The sequence below is a fragment of the Dermacentor albipictus genome, chromosome 1 (assembly GCF_038994185.2).
Source record: "Dermacentor albipictus isolate Rhodes 1998 colony chromosome 1, USDA_Dalb.pri_finalv2, whole genome shotgun sequence".
In the NCBI taxonomy this organism is placed as follows: Eukaryota; Metazoa; Arthropoda; class Arachnida; order Ixodida; family Ixodidae; genus Dermacentor; species Dermacentor albipictus.
This window is the reverse complement of record NC_091821.1, coordinates 91,202,605-91,222,629: the sequence shown is the minus strand read 5'-3', so window position 1 is coordinate 91,222,629 and position 20,025 is coordinate 91,202,605. Positions and strand designations below refer to the sequence as shown.

General features: G+C 46.5%; 1 protein-coding gene across 8 annotated transcripts in view; it reads right to left on the bottom strand.

Annotated features, from left to right (window-relative positions):
- LOC135920800 (proline-rich antigen-like) overlaps positions 1-20,025 on the bottom strand; it is a 224,553-nt gene that overhangs the window by 200,704 nt on the left and 3,824 nt on the right. For 7 of the 8 annotated variants that reach the window (XR_011507942.1, XR_011507937.1, XR_011507950.1 and 4 more), the window contains exon 2: positions 7,013-7,291. Coding sequence is in view for 5 of the 8 variants with exons in the window: in XM_070523442.1 (XP_070379543.1) it covers positions 7,013-7,275 (263 nt within the window). In the remaining 3 variants the exon portion in view is untranslated. Of the gene's footprint in view, positions 1-145; positions 1,172-7,012; positions 7,292-20,025 lie in introns of those variants that run through there. The other variant, XM_065455061.1, reaches the window with a different exon arrangement.

Genomic DNA, 20,025 nt, shown 5'->3' with positions numbered 1-20,025 from the left:
TCAGTCAGCGCACTGATAACAGGACCCTCGGATCAAGCGCGCAGCCAGGACTTTTTTTTTTTTTTTGGCGGGGGGTGGGGGGTATAAAGTTGCATTTAGGGGGAGGGGGGGTGCAGAGATAAGTTTCCCTGCTTGGTGCATAATAATACAACTATTACCTTGAGCAAGCCCTTGGTCTGCCTGAAGGCGTGTAGCATTCTGTACTTGTCTGGGGCGGGCGTTCGAAGGAGCCTTTGTTTATAGGCGACATGCCAGGCATAAAAGGAAGCAGGCCAGCGACCGGGAAAAATTCGGGAGGGGGGCGTGAACCCGATCAGACCTCCTCACCCCCTTCCCCCTAGCTATACCACTGCCTCTGGTGCAATAAATTATAAAGGAATGCAACATACCCACACGCCTCTGACTGTTGCCTGGCCGTCCCCCACACCCTCCGGGCAGGAATCCTGGCTAAGTGCCTTCCGGGGTCAGGAATTGAGGGCGGCAAGCGCACAAGGAAGAAAGCGCATTTCCCTCTGGGGCAATCTCTTACTACATTCCAGAGGGACGAAGACAGATGACAACGCAGCGGCACTTGTCAGCGCCTCTTCATTTGCGGACAACCGATTACAAAGGTCTCTGTAAGCACGCAAAACTTCTTTTTAGATGATTGAAGAAGCGCTATACTCTATAGTTCAAAGACAGTGTTAGGGAGTATACACAAGGGTTGCGGATTTGATAACAACTCTTTGTTCTTTACCAACGCCTTATAATTGTCACTCCCTTTCCTATCACAGTTGCCTATCCTCATTTCTTACGAACGCGCTCCTCAAAAGCTTTCGGAATCTGGGGCCTGTTTTTCGTTGATTCCGTTTGAAGCCAGCGCACGGTGTATTATTACTTCCTTTCTTTCTTTTTTTCCTTTTTGGAAGTGTCAGGCGTCAAGTGCGCTCTCTGAGCATCTTGCCCTTCGCAAGTGCCGTACATTAAAGATACGATTGCTTTGCGAACGCCGTCGTCATATTGAAAAATTAAAGACCGGGCCGCAATTTCCTGTAAACCGCGCAGTGGTTAAACGCGTGTGTGCACGGAGTGCTTCCAGCCTCAGTCCTGGCAGCACAGGCAGCACAAACCCATGCACAGGGCACACAAGCAGCAGTCCTTGGCACAACTGCCCTCTTTCTCCTTCACAATCCTGTGAAGAAAAAGAAAGTGCGACTTGTAGATCTTAGCTGCAAACCACAATCAAGCCAGCAAGAAGTGCCGGCAGCCACTTCAATCGTCAAACCAGTGCAACCAATCGTCAAAACGATCGCAGTGCCCGCATCTCCAGTGGTGGACCTTGCGCCCCATATGCGAAGCTTTGGATTCGTGGCTCCGCACATTCCATTCCAGCTACAACTGTGGGAAGAGCAGATGTAGTGCGTACTCCTGAGCAAGAAGCTGCCTAGCGCGAACGTCAGCGCAAAAAAAAGGGGCGGAGCAACTTGCTCGCGAACAAGAAAGCCCGGCAAAACACAGACAGAAACCTCAAGCTTTAAAAAAGAACACTGGGATAACCGCAAAAAAAAAGCACTCCTAAAGCATGCTCACCAAGCGAACCACGCAAAAGCGAAAATGAGGCGAAAGAACGGTGAAACAAAAATTTGCAATATAGACTGCTTGCGAAGTTTGACTTGCTTGGTATAACACTCGGTGTAACTAGCACAGCTTCACCATTCCACCATCTTCCCAGACTGGAAGGGGCGGTGATTTTGATTTTGAAACGTGGCTCAGAATTGCGGTGCTACGCAAGACCGGCTAACGTGATTAATTGAAATGGAAATATTTATTTCTTGTGAGTCCATCGTCTTAGTGCACGCCTTCTCTTTAGTCTCGCCTCGAAGCGCAGTATTCCACCATACCAAGTTAAAGCGCTCGCAGCCGGAATGATCGTAGAGACTGCAGTGTTCTCGCTGGCGTTGATCATAGCAAGCGTTTTGGGTGTACAGACGCCGAGACGCCTCTGTCTACTGATGGGCTCGCCTGGTGTCTGGGTAAGCAGAGCCATCTCATCCTGTATAGCCACTATTGCTCTTGCCTGGGTAGAGTGTCCGACAGAATACCTCTAGGGCATTTTATACTAAGCATTTGCAACAGTTCGCAGATTTTGGCCAGTGCCACACACGAAAGCATGGCAAACTTCAACGAGCTTTGCGGCTGTATGGCGTAACATGCAATGGCAAAGTTTCTTCTCTGTGCAGCTCTGTGTACACGACTCGTCGCCTTAACGCTCTAAGAAGGAAAAAATACTCCGTACCGTAACAGCCAGGCCAGCGCTTCTCAATAAAAGCTTTATTCGACGGACAAACACTACACGTTCCAGCTCTCGCATTTGGCGAGTGAGACACCTCCGTTCTGAGGTGCACCTTTTTCTAACTATATAAATGCTTCGCCCTCTCACGAACGCTAGAAAGCAGGTAATCTGTAACGGCAGTTCATATAAACAGACATCTGTTGTTTCGTTCCAATACGAATCTCTCTCTTGCTATAATAACCGACTGTTGAATTGGAGTGTTCCAATAGCGCTTACGCGCACGAGAAGCACGACCATGGTTTTCTTTCCTTCTTTTTTCCCTTCTGGCGGTTCGCCTCTTTCGCCTCTTCTAAGGCATCTAGTAAGTTTTGTTAGCCAATATATTGCATCAATTCATTGTGCGGGAGAAAAAGAAAGTAAGGGTCAGCGATACAAATATGGCATCGCATAAAGTATCACTCAAGTACTGGTAAAGCCCTCCTCTGGACTTCCCACGCAGTAACGGCAAAGAAGAAAGCTATTTCTGGTGCGAGGACGAATGCTATTATTCGAGAACGTTGTTTGCCGCAGATAATGGCTTATTAAGCTTCATGAAATTGCAGTGCGCTCCCAATGCGTGGCTCACGCTAGAATGCAATTTGGCAGCAGCATTTTCATAACTGTCACTGCATTGTCCGCCCAAACGAGCTTATTATTTCTTCCTTCCCTTCTTTTCTGCCTTGATTTCTTCTTCTTTTTATTTACTTGTTTGCTCTGCTTTATTGGAATACCACGAGAATGTTTCGATTCAATGATATCATTAAAAGCCACGTGGAAGCCATTACGCCGTGGTGGTTATTTCTGTAAATATTGTCATTGATCATTTGGCATCATTTGATGAAGGTTCTGAATAGTTTAGCAGGTGTCCCGCTCACACCCTTATAATAACAAACGCGCTCCTCTGTGTCCCTCTTGGCATACCAGTATCACACTTCGTAGTATATTACCCTAGGGGGTGACATACAGTTAAGATCCTTCATTTTCGCGCAGCATATATATATATATATATATATATATATATATATATATATATATATATATATATATATATGAACGAGGGGTAAGGGGGTTAATCGACGCGCCCGTTTTTATTAGTCATATCATAAGAAGCCAACAAACACCGACATCAAGGACAACATAGCGGAAATTCCTTGTGCGCAACCACTGAAATAAAGGAACATATATATATATATATATATATATATATATATATATATATATATATATATATATATATATATATATATATATATATATATATATATATATATATATATATATATATATATATATATATATATATATATATATTCGGAAGTTGTGGGTTCGGCTTTCACTGGCGACACGTTATCCTTTTCGTCCACTTTCATTATCTGTTGGCCTTATATGGTCATGATTAGCAAAAATCGAGCCCCTCGGTTCGCCTTCTTCTCTCGTTTATATGTATATATCGATATATATTAAAGAAAGGGAAATGAAAGAGGACGAAAACATAACATGTCGCCGGTGGGAGCCGAATCCGTAACTTCGGAATTACGTGCGCGTCAATTGCACTACCAGTTGTGCTATGGCGAGGGCTATCGAACCGTCCACTAACTTGGGTATCTATGTTTTACTAGATCTAGCCCTAAGAGTGTCAGCCAGCGCCACTCAGGGGCATGGTGGGCGGATGTAGAACATCCTTCTTTTGCCCGATGGCGTCAGCAGCAACACGTGACCTTAGGAGAGTGGGCACGTGGCTAGCATACCCTCTCGTATGCTTCCTAATGACCTCAAGGCTGCCAGATCCGATATATATATATATATAGTCATATCATAAGAAGCCAACAAACACTGACACCAAGGACAACACAGGGGAAATTACTTGTGCTTAATAACAAATTTCCCCTATGTTGCCCTTGGTGTCAGTGTTTGTTGGCTTCTTATGATATCACTAATAAAAATCGGGCCCCTCAGTTAACCCCCTTTCTTCTCGTTATATATATATATATATATATATATATATATATATATATATATATATATATATATATATATATATATATATATATATATATATATGTAATTGAATTTCTGGTGGTAAAAACTGTTATTTTTAAAGAGGACAACCGGGGATAAATCGGGAGTTTTCTTCTCTGGCATCCCAAAGTTCAGAATTTTCCTCGTAAATTTAACACTACTAGTAGCATCGATTAACACAAAACGTTCTTCTATATAAACAAGCAAAATCACTGTTTATACACCATAATCATCACCCAGCACTTCGAGTAGCATGTCAGGCGAACAGGCAGGTTAACATCTATAGCATATCATTAAAGGTTGTATCTCTCTCCCTATCTCTCTCTCTCTCTATCCGAGTCTCTCACACAGGAATATGTAGGGGAAAGAAAAGTTGCTCGCAAATCATCTGATGATGTCATGCATACAAATACTCGTTGTAAGGCATTAATACATTGAAAACAACCCATGTTAACAAAAACAACAAATATAGACGGGATTCGCGATTTCGTCTTTGTTCTCTGCACTTACTAACAAAAAAAAGTACACAAAATGCACACGGTCATGATTCGCAAGAGGTGGGGCTCTTCGCCTTATCCTACAAGCCTTTATTGTCGTACCTTATCGTATGCATTGTCAGCATTTCTGGGAACTGTCGGGGATTTATCTCTTCTCTGTTGTCGTCCTGTTTTACAGGTTCCTAGTATACGCTCTTCCAACAAAATTTATTAATTACTAACTAGACGAATCAGCCATTCTTTGAACGTAACGTATACATATAATTGAGTAAACAGTGTCAGCGCTGCGTTGATTGACTTCCTAGCGCATATTCGCCGTTTACAAGTATGCGATGCGCTGGAAATTCGATGAAAAGAACTATACTGTCGTATTCGTGTAAACGTGGCTTCTAAAGAAGCAACGAGCTTTCGTTCCCTCAACACCCACAAGTGCTGAATGTATTATATTTTTATATATGCCTGTTATTGCTTAGGTGTTAAGCGAAAACAAGGCACACACCGTATTCATGTAATAGATATAAAACTAATATATGTCTGGACTACTTACTCACAAACGGTGGGCAGCGTTCATTAGTTTCGCAACACCTGCATTGATTATTATCATTTACTAAAGGGCAAACTTCGGGAAGAATTGGGTTTAAATCGAACAACATAGGTTCACGGAACAACAATTGCTCACCGAACAATTTTGTTCGGTGAGCAAAAATCGGGAGACCCGAATTTCATAGATTTTGTTCGGTGAGCAAAAATAAGAAATTATCGGGTTTTTCTTGAAAACGAATGACCCTACTTAAAGTGGATAGCAGTGCACCTGCATATTAGTGCTTGCTTCCAGGTTTCAACTATATCACGCATTATTTTTTCATGTTGCTTTATCTCATTATTCTTTCAGTATCGAGTAGAGCACGCTAAGCCCAGCCTGCTTTAGTAATACAAACGAAAAACAAGAAAACTTACTAGCGTCATAGCAGACACGCAATGTCTCTCAGGATGTTGATGGCAAAATAAAAAAAAAACAGGCGGGGGGGGGGGGCGAACTAAAAGCTGGAAATTCTGTGTAGAGTCGGCTACATTTTTAAAAATGAGTAGGGGTGTAATTTGGCTACAGGCTGGCTTCTCGCCCGTCCAACTCTGTGTCCTTCCACCTGGTCATCAGTGACGCAGTGCAGAGAAGCTGTAAAACATGACGTCACAACAATGCAGATGCAGCGGCGCTGTCGGTACTGCTGTCGGTATTGCTGTTAAAGGAGTAGGGACAGATGATTTCGAAGTTGTAGAAACTTTACCACACCCTTTTCGCACGTAAAATGATCACATTTAGCAAGTGTGACTAATGGGAAACATAAGATATTTAAATTTGATGTAGAAGTTGTATCGCAAGTATGCTTTTTTCACATATTTGAAACTGATATGTTTTTTTTTCTTCTTTTTTCGTGGTGTTAGAATTGTTTAGGACCGTTTAAGAATTTTTCAGGGCCCCGGAGAGTGTCTCAGGTGCATTGTACTGTTCAATAAGTTCTACAATAGAGGTAAAACTTCAAGCAGCACTGCCGAACCTGGGTCATCGACAAATTGTCGTGACGTTATGACAGAGAGCAATACTTGCTCACGTCGTGTAGCATTAAGCCTAGGAATGATGGTGGAGCTCGTAAAAACTTGAGTGCAGCGCAGGTTTCTTCAGGCGGCACTCGCTTGTGACAGCAGCAGCGACCGCAGGAATGGAGCTAGAATCGTGACGTCATGACGCATCTACCTCCGCAACTGGTTCGTGAAGCAATTAGTATCACAGTAAATTATTTAGGACACTCTGGGGCTTGTCAGTGTTTCTTTAAGGTTTTGAGAGTTCGGCCCCTCATTTAACTTTTAAAAAATGAGAAATCGGAAATTGCATGTCAGTAGTCCTTCCTTGAGTAGCCGGACGAAATGGCCATACAATGGTGCGTCAATTGTGCGAATGAGCTTTTGAGCTAAATTAACGCAACGCAACAAACATCGCCGGCGCTTATTGGTCGAAAGGTCAGATGAACGATTGGGTAAACTGTGAAGGTATTTCTACCAAAGGTTACGAAAAGCGCGTTCAGAAAAGCGGCGCACAGTCATCGCCGTGCGTATGCTCTCGTCACCCACGCCCTAGAGTTGACATTTCGTAGCGGCATACCCTCTCCTTTTGAAAAAAAACACGTACACCGTCGTCGGCTGCGCAGGCGGCATGTAGTAACCGCCAGCCTGCTGCTGCGTCGGGTACAAGTGCTGGGGGCCGGGAGGCGGCGGCGGTTGGTACGTGTCGCCCACTGGCGCCGACGCTGCGAAGTAGGGCTCCGCTACGGGTGCCGGCGACGGTTGCGGGTAGCCGGGGTAGGCGGGGGGCGGCGCCTGCTGTGGCGGCGCAAATCCGGGTGGCGGCGGTGGTTGGTACTGGTGTTGCGCCTGAGGGTATCCGTAACTCATGTCTGCCAGTGGTTTGCTGCGTTTGTAGAAACAAACAAGTTTGTCTTATTCCCCGTGCTCTCCGTGTGATTTATTCTTGTGACGGAAGAAACGATTTAGCAGAAAACCGGCCACTAAAGTTGGCTTACGCAAATGGAAGCCGTCTGAATGCTGCGCCTTTCATCGACAACTGCAAACGGTTCAAGGGTTGCTAGGTTTGGCTACCTTGAACTAAATTGGGCACTTTTGAAGGCTGGTAGAGCAAAAATTTTCGAGTTGGCTACTTGGCTACTTTCTGGCTACTTTTAAAAGCAACGTTTTCCTATAAGAACTACGGATAAACCAGACAAAATATTACCATAAAACGGCATCATTCGCTGTACTACGCCTCTAACGACACACAATGTGCTACGAAGATAATCACAATGTGTATTGGGAAGGGAGGACGCAACCTACACCTTGCCAGCCGCCGAAATTCATTCAACAGGAACACCTCCTGGGTCTTTCCATGGAACGTATCCTTTGATAGTTGAGTGCTCAGAAAACAACAAGGGGGAGACAGAAGTTTCATTACGGTCCCATGATGAAATTGAGTAGAGGCATCTGAGAACACGCCAATACATGGCTATATGAACTACTAGAAAAACACTTTTCTTAAGGAATAAGAAATCCTGACTCGCTTAAAAAGTTGAGATATGGCATAGGGATACATTGATGAATGACTAAAGGGCGAGAATGGTGCACTCGACATATTTGCTGGTACTATAGTTCACTGATAACTACTTGCGTTCTATTAATCATTTGTACAGGGATAACAAGTTCCGGACGCGAATACCGAGGCACCAGTTCAAATGTGATATCCAAAGACCACTTTGTTAATACATCGAAGGACACTAAACGGAACAGCTCCAAAAGGAGCAATTCATAATCCGCTACAGCAATGTTTTCTTCTTAATTGATTGGCCATGGCGGCAGCCTGGCGACCTTTTTCGCTCCTTTTTAAGCACTTGGAATGAACCGACTACTTTTTAGCCACTTTTTTTTTTAGATTTCCTGGCTACATTTCACTTTTTGGACCTGGCATTGAACGGTTCTGTCTGGCTAAACAATCCGATCGCACGCGCTAAGCTTTGGCTAAAATATATTACTCAGCGGTTGAGTAGCCGACTAGAGCACACTAGCTCATGTCGACCTCTCTGTCTTTCCTGTCGATATCGATCTACTCGGCGGGTTGTTTCGTTTATTACCATTTGCCTCTAAAATAACTGCTGTGTCTTCATCGTATCAGTGAGAAAATGAAATCAGTAAAAGTTAACAAAAACGAACCTAATGTGTCTATGGAAGTCGGGTCGCCATATTGTCAAAAAGGGTGACAGGCTGACAGCTGATAGGCCTCCATTTGTTGACGCTCGCCCTGTTTAGTCAAGATGGAATAGCGACTGCAAAACTACTCCAGGCTTTAGTCGTGTCATGTGTAAACAGGGACGTACATGCAGTGCACTGTTGTGATCGGCCGTTTACTCCGCGAAAAACGGTCGCTGACGGAGAACGTGATTGCTGTGAACGAGCCGACGACCCCGTCTGAGCCATCCCTGACCGTGACGACGCATAGCCTTCAACTGGACTCTGCCGGGAAGAGTTCAACCAGGAGTGGCTCTGCCAGAAGGAGACATTCCTTCCCATCACCTGTCATCCGCCCAAACTGGTGCGTCCGCGCCGGAGACGGGGTCAGTGTGCTTCCCCAATCCCCTGTTCGTGCCTAGTGATGTGCGTGCATTTGGGATAAAGCTCTCTTCAGAGGGAAACGGCTACCAGCCTCCAAATTGGTAGGCTCTCATGTCATCCGTATCCTGACGCCGGATTGGGGGAAGACGACTGGGCAGTGACAATGGATAGGTTCAAAGGGGGTACTTACGGACGCTCGGTGAGAGAGATCGGCAGCTGGAACTTGATCATAAAGTTCTTCTGTAATTCTTGCAAAACTCTGTTAAATAATGTAATATAAACGTGTGTTTTATAACGTCTTGGATCTCGCCTTGACAGTTGCCAAGCTTAACGTGGTTCTTCCTGGTAACAAGGGTGTTAGAAGCCTTGTTGAAAGATACCTTGCTTCTACACTAAAATCCTTGTGAAAGTTGTCGGCGAAAGAAAGGCAGCCATGGACTGGAACACACTGCGCAGAACAGACCTAAATGCGATTGGCGGGAAATTCAGGATTGATTGATTGATTGATTGATTGATTGATTGATTGATTGATTGATTGATTGATTGATTGATTGATTGATTGATTGATTGATTGATTGACGGAAGCCCCCAAGGAAGGCGGAGGTCACCGATGTGTTGCAGGCAAGCGGCAGAGATGACGAGGAGATCGCGGAGGCTTGGAAGGATATTCAGGAAAAAGCGAACGAGAAGGCGAAAGGATAGTGTATGAGCGAAAGCAAGAGCACGAACAGAGTCAGAGAAAGCGAGAGAGGGAAGAGTATTAAAGGAAACGCGAAAGGCGAAAAGATCAGAGAAAGCGCAAAAAGGAAGAGCACTAAATTATAGTAGAAGAAACTCATAGGTAAACCCAGCACCTCAGAGGGCACCAAGCACGGTCTATACTGCACACATTCGAGGACAACGATAACATAGAAAGTTTTCTTCCTTTTTTCGAAAAGGTTTGCGCGGAGGTATAAAGCTGGACCATGACTTTTGGTCTGTTGGGTTGTTAGAGGTACTACCCTGCGACGGGTCCTGTTGCTCAGCTCGCCTTCTCATGTCGACTTCAAGCGGTACGATCTAGCTAAACAGGCATTGTTGTGCCATTTCGATATTTCTGTGGAGAGCGAGAGACAAGATCAGAGTGACGAGTACAAAGTCTGTTCTTTTGAGGAGACTGAGCAACACCAGGTTGAGGACGCGTCAGATTATGGAAAGCATGGAAAGTGCGAAGCCGCAAAATCGTCGGAGGCAGAGCACGCCAAGAGCGAGGCCGTTGCTGGTCTTTTAATCTTAATAGCATTTAATTGCTATCGCAATAAAATGATGTTGCGGAGGAGGAAATCCGCGACGTCAGTTGCACGGCTGGGCGGAAGCGCTCGGATAATGGCGTAGCGCGTCGCGTAATCTGTAGCCACAGTGATACCCCTATTGCCGGACCTGGACTCGGGGAAAAGGGCTGAGAAGATCTAAACCCACTCGAAAGAATGGCTCAGTTGGAACATCGAGGGGTTCAAGATACCCGGCAGGAAGCCTCGCTGCTTTTTTCCTATGCTGACAGGGCTCGCACGCAGCAACGTATCACCGTACAGAGCGAGCAAGGCCGGGCAAGTAGAAGCGACGGCGACACAATCATACGCGCGAGCGACACCACGGTAGCCCGCAATTAATGCGTCATGAAGCTCATAGAGGACGTCTGAGTGAAGGTGTCGAGGGACGGCACAGAGAAGGGAAGGACCGTCGACGTGAAAATTACGGCGGTACAAGACACCGTCCTGGGTTACCAGCCACCACACGGATGCTTCAGTAGGCACAAATTCAACTCCCTCAGTGAGGGTCTGCAAGGTGGCCACACGGCGTTGTTCATTCGCCATGTCTAAAAGTTCAGAGATGGAGAGAAGGCAGGCGGAAGCGCCCCTGTCATCGACGTCGGGCGTGTCTACAGGGTAACGGGACAAGATAGTCGGCGTCAGCGTGCTGGCGCCCAAATTTGTAGACCACACTGAATACTCCTGCAGCCGCAAAACCCATCGTCCAAGCCTCCCTGTGGGAGGTCTTTTATGGGCGAAATCCGATAGAGAGCGTGATGGGCGGTGACAACACAGGGACGGAATTTCGCAGCCGCCCAGACAAGAGACAGATGCGCACTCTCTCACTCTCTTGGCCATGGAGTCGTTTCGCTCCCAAGGTGACGAAAAGCGGCTTGCGTACGCAATAACACACTCATGGCCACCCTGAACTTGCGCCAAAACATCACCGGTTCCGTAGCCACTTGCATCGGTGCGAACCTGTGTAGGGGCTGAACTATCGAAGTGGCCAAGGATAAGTGAGGTGGTGAGCATATAGGGTCGTGAGACGAGAGAAGGCAGCAGCTTGGGAGGAGCCCCATGCTAAAGGCACACCTTTTTTTGACGAAGTCTGCTGGTATCCATGCTACGATTGCGAAATCTTTAACAAAGCGGTGGAAGAACAAAGGCCTATGAACTCGCGAACATGTTTTGCTGAGTGTGGCACAGGAAAGTCTTCGACGGTGCGAATTCTTCCCGCGTCATGTCGGATTCCAGAAGCGTCAACCAGATGTCCAAGCACAGTTATCTGACGGTGGTCAAAATGGCATTTTTTGTAGCTGAGCTGCAGACCAGCCTTGCGAAAAATACCGATAATTGCTGAGAGTCACTCAAGGTGTGTACCCCACGTATGCGCGAGAGCACTATAACGTCATCCAGGTAGCGCAGACAAGTCGACCATTTTAACCCCTGAAGGAAACAGTCCATCGCGTGTTCAAAGGTGTCCTTAGCGTTACATATGCCAAAGGGCGTAGCGTTAAATTATTAAAGCCAGTCTGGCGTTATAAAGGCTGTCTTTTCACGATCAAGATCATCCACAGCAATTTGCCAATACGCGGACCGAAGGTCGATGGAGGAAAAGTACTGGGCACCACAGAGACAGTCAAGGGCGTCATCTATACGGGATACTGAGTAGATATCCTTATTTGTGATGCGATTTAGGGGTGATAGCTAAAGCAGAATCTCCATGTGCCGTCTTTCTTTTCCACTGACACGACATGTGACGCCCAGGGACTTGACGATGGCTCAGTGGTGTCTTTTGCTAGCATCTTCTCCACTTCTGCCTTTATGATTTGGCGCTCCGACGCTGAAACTCTGCAGGGCCGTCGATCATCTCCGGTGTGGATACAGTGTTTGACAAGGTATGTCTGGCCCAAGAGACGGTCATTTAGGTTTGAAATATTTCTATAAAAACAGTAAGTTACGGAGAGATTCAGCTCCTCCAGGCAAGAGGTCCGCGGCAATCAGTTTTGCTATGTCATCGTCAGAATGACTGGCAGACTTGCAAGGCTCACAGGAGTGGTCGATGGCAAAAGCATCAAAGCAGCGATCTCTTAACGCTATGATCGTGGTCAGGGATATTTGCTGTGATAGTACTTGCTTTGTGAGGCCCAAATTCGCCACGTGAAGGCACGTACGGTTGTCGGTAACCGTCAGTACAATATAAGGGACGGTGACGTTGTGCGTGAGAACAACGGCAGTGATTGGGGTAGCGATGTAATCACAATCTGGAACTGGTGGCGAAGGTGACAGTTCGATTTACATCAGGACTTGCGGTGGCACATGAACAAAATCAGTCGTACTTAGGCGAATCTCGGGTGGAACAGGGGGATCGGAGAGGAAAGGCAGGTCAAGGCGGACGGTACTTGCGGAACAATCGATGAGCGCAGGATGATCAGAGAGAAAATCTATGTCGAGTATCAGGTGATGTGGACAGTGAGCAAGTACGGTGAAAAGGACAATAGTATGGCGACCAGCAATGCTTAAGCGGTCAGTACACACTCCCACCACGCCAACCCTTCTGCCGTCGGCGATGCGTACGACCCGAGTGATGCCAGGTGTGAGAATTTTCTTTAGATGACGGCTGAAGTGAGCGTTCATAATGGAGATGTGCGCGCCGGTATCGATGAGGGCTGTGAGAGGTGTGCCATCGAACTGAACATCTAGAAGGTTGTGCCTTGCGGATAGTGTCAGTGGAGGATTGCAGCCCCACATTTAGCTGCCGCATCGCCTATAGTTTTCCGACTGGGTGGGTCCTGGGTAGGTTGGCCATATAGAGCGGCGAAGTTGGGGTGGACCTGGCTGACGAGGTTGTGATGAGGGCGAGCGAGTGTAACGGCTATCAGTAGCACAGGCGCCGGAAGCGTCGTGGAAGCGGCGGCGTGAAGCGCTTCGGGGTGGAGTGAAGGGTTTCCAAAAGGTGTTTCGGGCGGGGGCGTCCAACGACTGACGGGAAACGTGACCGATCCGGCCGCAGCAGAAACAGATCGGCTTGTCGTCCAGACTCGTCTATGTGTATCAAGCGGAAATCAGCCAATGAAATCGCAAGCCTACCGTGCAGCCAGCACTGTGACCGGACAGGTACGTCTTGATGTTGACAGCATGAACAGTTTAGCTACTTGATGAGCAAAAGGGGATTCCACAGGGGATGTTTTACACATTTGTTCCAAGTGATTATGGACGTTTAGGTTAAGAAGTACGCCACAACAAGTGAGTCTGGTTGTCACTGACCAGAATTCACAGTAAAAGCAGCAGTAAGAGGCTCTCTCGGACACTGCCGCTGGACCACGAGATTGAGAGAGGCAATGCTAAGGGGCGCATTCGAAACCTGAGTACTATAAACAAGAACCTTTTCTCCTTAATTCCATCATTAAGAATGTATGTCACAGAAGAGTTACATTAGAAAGCGTCAAAATGAGACTTGTGCGTAACGAATTACAAATAATTAATACTTGTAATCAATTAAATTTTTTGGTAATTTTCTAATTGATTGGTCACTTTTTTTACTTGGTAACGCTCCCTGTAATTCAATTACGTTTTTTGGAAGCCAATTACATGTAACCAGCTCTTTTATTGAAGAGACAAGCTGAACAAGCGAGGACAGCTTTGAGCATTTGAATTTGGCGGGAACTACAATAGGACACCCGTGTTCGTGCCACATAGCAGCCTCGCGGATGCGCATGTTCAGACAGAGAAACCAGGGCACACATTATTTGTTTTCTCATCTTAACGCCCCGCCAGATGCTGGCCGACAATTTGAACCGGCGCTTCTATACAGCTCGATAGCTATGGACGCTTCTGACGTTGATGGCAGGACATCACTTATGGACGATGCTTTAAGCTTTTCGTTAACGCTGCCAGAAACGCCTTCTGCAACAACGCCCCAACAACAATGGAGCGCTGCGCTTTAGAGATAGCCAGGTGGGAGCTACACGGCATTGAGTCACCACAACCTTGTCCGGAAAGTGTTCGTACCTTATAACAAGAACACCTCTCGATCAAGCGTGCCCATCGAGCGAGTTTTCGATCTGTCTCGTGTATTCACAAGAAAACGAGAAAATATGATCGACGAAAATTTCGAAAAGTAATTGTTAGTGAGGATAAACAATTTGTGAAGGGCTGCAGAGGACGCACTAAATGAGCCAGCCCAGCCCATTCCATTTGTGTTTGTACAATGTTAGTAAAGGTTGGGAATAAAGTAACGTAAATGTAATCGATTAATCGATGTAAAGAGCGCTTTCGAATGAAAGGCTTTGTGAATGCGGCCCCTAGTTTGTTAGTGTGTACCACATCTCGGGCAGGCAGCTTCTATGTTCTTTATTTGGCAAAAGACTGCTCTTGACACAGATGCTTTCAAGGTTAGTCCAGCATAAATGAATAATTGTACCATTGTGCGTACACGGACATCGCCAATAGGCTTTGTCACTACAACTGGGCTGGCTTTGTCACTTCCCAGCAGTGCACCCTGCCGCTGCTATGCGTGTTACTTACTTTGTTTAACACACGTCAGCATGTTTCGGTCACCAGTCCAATTGTTGCCACGGTTACTCGGATGATTATACTAAAGTGCCGCCGAAGCGACACGATGTTTTCTCTTACTAAATGTCATAGCAAGCAGAAAATGGACGATGATGTACGATTTCTTCGCTAGAACGATTTCCCCTCATTCCCTGTACAATCCTAAATGTTCCCTACAATTACGCAATGATTCTCTTTTTTCTCGTTCGCTCAAATGTGTTCCCCCGTATGCCCCACAAAAGGGAAAAAATTTCTGCACGGGACATCAGTGACAAGAACCACGGGTATATGTTCCGACTATGAGAACAATAGTATTTGCTTCCACCATAGGTTTTACCCAGCGCTGACGAGGCTTATTCTCAGAGTATGCAGGTTTGTCAGCCTTCCTATCGATGAAAAACAAAAAACAAAGGGCGTCACGTCCTGTCTAGCGGGGCTCTCGCTATACTCTGTTGCAATCTATCTGCCCAACACAATATGTATTGCATCACGCGGAGAAAACCCCGTATGTCTGATAGCGACTGAAAGCAAAGGTTGGCAGATGACGCATAGTGAATAAAAATGTGCATGTAGAAGTAGCGTCTCAGATTTGAGGCTGCGGAACTGCAGCTTAGTACTGTGTTCTGACAGCAAGTTCCTCAACAACATATGATGCGGATTCACAACGGTGTTCGCATGCGAGAAAAATTCGTAAGAACGGGTGCCGGCCGACGGTGTTAGTGAGCGAACGATAGCGAAGATAGTGGGTAACCATACGCAGCTATCATGAATTAAATGCTATATAAGTCCAGCCCACAAGTTTTTACAGCATGTGGTACTCCACTGTACAGTATCGCATGCGGTATCACTGCCTGGTGATAGCGCCTCTGCAGCTTATTTCGGTTAGAAGCTTCAACAGAGGTTTCCGGTTTCAGTCCTGGGGCTCTGTTTCAACAGAGGTTTGTGGTTTTAGTCCTGGGGCTCTGTGCATTTATTAAATATACTCATCTGCTCATCTTCATTGATGGGTGTCATATAACAGGGCGCCTCTAATGTAAGGCTATTCCAAACTTTTCTATTTCATTTCTGCAATCAACCCTCCACGATTGGTCAAAACTCGTTCGGGCCACCCCCACTTCGCTTGTTTGTCACGCGACGTAAGGAAAACCGCGAAAACTCACGTGAAGTGTACGTACTGATTGTGCATGATTATACAAAAAGAAAAATAATTATTTTCGATTCTACGCCCTTTTCGCCATCAGCCCTCCGCTGTTGGTCAAAAGTTTTCTGGCTGCGCCCGCTTCGCCTGCTTGTCACGCGACGTTTCAAAACCACGAAAACTCACCACGTCAAAGTGACGTCTACGCATTGAAGATGCATTAATATGCCAAACAAAACAGGTTTGTTTTTTTTCGGAATAGCCAGAAATTGCCCCGTTCCGGAATGAATAGAGTATGACTGCCCGCCGATCGCTCTGGCCCTTGCTACTCGAAGCTACCTGGAAGGATGGAATTATTTGCGTATAATAAAAATTTACGCGTGGCAGCATAACATAGTCGAGCCCTCTTGGCACGTACACGATATCGCTTTGCCAACTTTCTTCGCTGAGGACCCGTTTTAGCGGCATTTTTATCCTTACGTTGCACGCTACCGAGTTTTCTAACAACCACCGAAAGCTAAGCAAGAAGCGGGCCAATCGCCGACACCAGCACTACACCTCTTCATCTGGCTGTCTACTTTCACTGCGCTAGCCCGACCCGATTGAAACCCTCTCAACATCTGCGTGCTCCTCGCTTCTTGTCAGCCAATTACGTATGAAAAACCTGTAAAGGTATGCAATGCTTTTCACTTTGAAAGCAAACAGAACAGACCTCCTATGAATGAGGAGAGCGTTTCACTAGCCTGTTGGATCAACGCTGCGGGTCACCACCCGATGTTTGCGTCGGCAGTTACGTAAATATTACGTCAAGACATTGGAATAAAAACAGATTGGAATAGATTTACGTTATATGGCCCCTAATGCGCTGTCAAACGTGTGATGTGCCAATATGAGTCACCTACATTACTGCTTTACTTTGACTAAAGCTTATAAATGCTTCCTCTTGACAGCGTCACTCTACACACCATCGAATAGCCGTATCAGCAGGGATTTATAATTTCATTATTTTCGTTTGCGTTCATTAGCACAAACAGAAGCACTTCGTTTTTATTAGTCTCTTATTATGGAGGCTCGAATATGGACAACTCGTGCGAGATCAAAACACGTTCAGTGCATTTATGCCTCGTTGATATGGCAACTCCTTTTTTTTGACAATAGACGAGGAGGAGTGGACAAACATTGTAAGAGCCCGTGTGCTTTTTTTTTCTGTCTCTTACGATATGGACCCCGTTGGTCTGACTAAAACCTGAGCTCGCTTTATGGAAACATTCTTGGGCGGCGTTTTAGCGCAGATGCATGTCCCGCATATATATACCGCTAATTCAGTAGATGACTTCTTTTTGACGCGAACTTTCGCTTCTCGGACCGTATGTGCACGCAGATTATATCACACGCCAACAAAGCACATCACGTCCCACTACCGCTACATCTGACTGCGTAAGCAGTGCGCTGCATGGTGCACTGTCAGAACCGCGTATACGCCCAGCAGATCAATATCAACGCGAAGGATTCGGGAAGCTCACAAATCCTCTTGGCCTGGACATGTTAAGCTGTTTTGGGAAACGACCAAAATCTATCCTGGAATAAGTGGATTGTGGATGCAGTCGCGAGGCCACGAGACATGCAAACTGCAAACGACCAAGCATAAAGGCGAGTGTGCGAAAAATGGGCACTGCAACACACTTGCTCTCGCTAGCAATGCTACAGACGGCGATGTTTGGTAACGGCGGCATTATACTCCCGTGCACTACGTTTCGTCCGTGCCGTCCTTACGTGCTGCGCGCGTGCGCTCACTCAGTGGCACAAGCAGCGCCTTTTTATCCTTTGCTTCCCTTTCCTGCAGTTCACTCTATCGCAGCCACGGGGGGGTCGGTTTGGGAGTAACTCCCAAAATTTTGCTTATGCCTATAATGAAACCTAAAATTGAGGCAGGTGTTACTATCAGGATGTAAGCACACAGCCCCTTAATTTCCCTAAGCCTGTTGGCAAGTCTTACACACAGCAGAAAATGACGTCCTGGCTAGCCTACCGGCTTCGGCATTTTCGGCATTTTAAGGAAACGGGATTGAGTAACACTTTGTAAGTATCCCTCCCACCTTTATTTCTTCATCTGTCCCGCGTTTTGTGCGCGCCTATAGTGCCCTTTCTCTTTGTCCTCACGTAATCTATTCCCATTAAACATTAACCCATGCGCACCACAAAATAACTGTCACATACATTTTCCTAACAGATGCAATTCCAACACCCAAAAACGAGCATAAACGCGCAAGTTAAACTAAAGACAGGCATAAAAATTTGCAGGTATCCCTAATCTCGCAAAATCAACTGGCATTCCTGTATAGCTCGTTGTGAGGAGAATACCAGGTAGTAACACGTGTGATGGCTTGCGCACATGTAAATGATCCTGATTTGGTGTTGCCTTTATACAGGGTGTCCCACGTAACTTGAGCCAAGACTTTCAAAATGAAAGGCGCGTCCGAACCGAATTGAACAGAACGCATACTATTTGCACTGGCCTTAGTTACTATATAGTAACTAAGGCATTTTTTCCATAACTCACTCATTATGTTTAAGTAACCAAATCATAAATTTTTGGCTGAGGACCCCAAATATGATACGCAGGTTTGTAGAGCACCTTCAGACACCACCGATCGATTTGTTTCCTGTGAGAAGTTTATTAAGAAGTTTATTATTACTTAATTGTGAAGTTTATTACTTCATTAAGATTAATTATCTAGTTAGGCGGAATGAAAAACATCGTTAGAGTATCGCCAAGCGACGGCAAGCAGCCATTACCTTGGTTCTTTCCACGTTCTGTCTACGTGGCATTCGCATATCTTTAAACTCTGGCTAAAGTTAGCTGGGAAGCCCTGTATACAAGAGTGCCATAAGAATCTAGCGGAACGCATCGTTAAAAAATCGCAACCCTAGCATACGGAACAGAAAATAATTAAATACGCACAGCGCTGACAACATACAATGGCATACAACTGAATAGTTCAGCTCTGACACAACTGGCACTGTGCTCATAATAAAAGATCCACACACGCGATACGATTTAACATTGCATCATCAAGCCAACGCGCTTTAACGCGACTGCGTTTCAGCATAGAGCGCCTCGAATTCCGATAGCGGGCTACGAATGCGCACCGTCTGACTTTTCACACGGTCCAGAAGCCGAACCAACGAGGCCGAGAATGGAGCACGCAGCAAACGTGCCGGAAGGCACGGCCGCCCATCCGCCCGTACGGCGTACGGCCGTTGGCACGCAGGCGGGACATCGATCCCGATAAGCGGGCGTCCCTAAGCCCGCAATCGCAAACGACGTCTCCGAACGATGGCCCGCCCTCCGTCCGCAAGGCTCTCTTCTGCTGCGATGATCCTGACGAACACGTCTCGCTCGTCGCGTATTAACACGCTCGGCCGAACGAGTCCTCGGTGCGGCAGAGAAACTTCGCAGTCTGATAGGTTTTGTGCGCCATCGCACGAAATGTCTTTCTCCAATTTGCATTTCCTCACGCTTAACGCGCGCATGCATTTCTTTGCCTGTCGACCTCCTCCGCATCCCTGCTGCTGTCTTCCAATTATGTTTTCACGGCGGTTCAAGAAGTCGTCGATCGTGAGTTACGGTTATACAAAGAGGGCAGACAGAGAAAAAAAAGAAAAGAACATATAAGAAGTTCCAGCATTCCTTCAGTCAACACCCCCCCCCCCCCCCCCGTATACACACACTACCAGAATTCATTCCCGCCTGTGTACCCTTGATGATGCGCGAGATTATGCCTCAGTGCTTGCCATACGGGTGCCTTCGCAGCGGCACACTTGTGTGCGAGCAAGCAGGCGCCCGTGATTCCGACCGACGATTGCAATCTGAGCGCCGGCCTCCCGGGCCGGGCACGTTAATTTCGCAAGCCTCGTGAGCCGTGCAATGCTGGCAACTCCCTTTATACAGCAATGTTTCTTGGACAAGAGCTTTCGAACTGAGCAAGAGTGAGGAGAGCATCAACAGTCACGTGCAGCTTCAGCGCACGGCTTTTCGACCATATATACACAATGCTGATATAG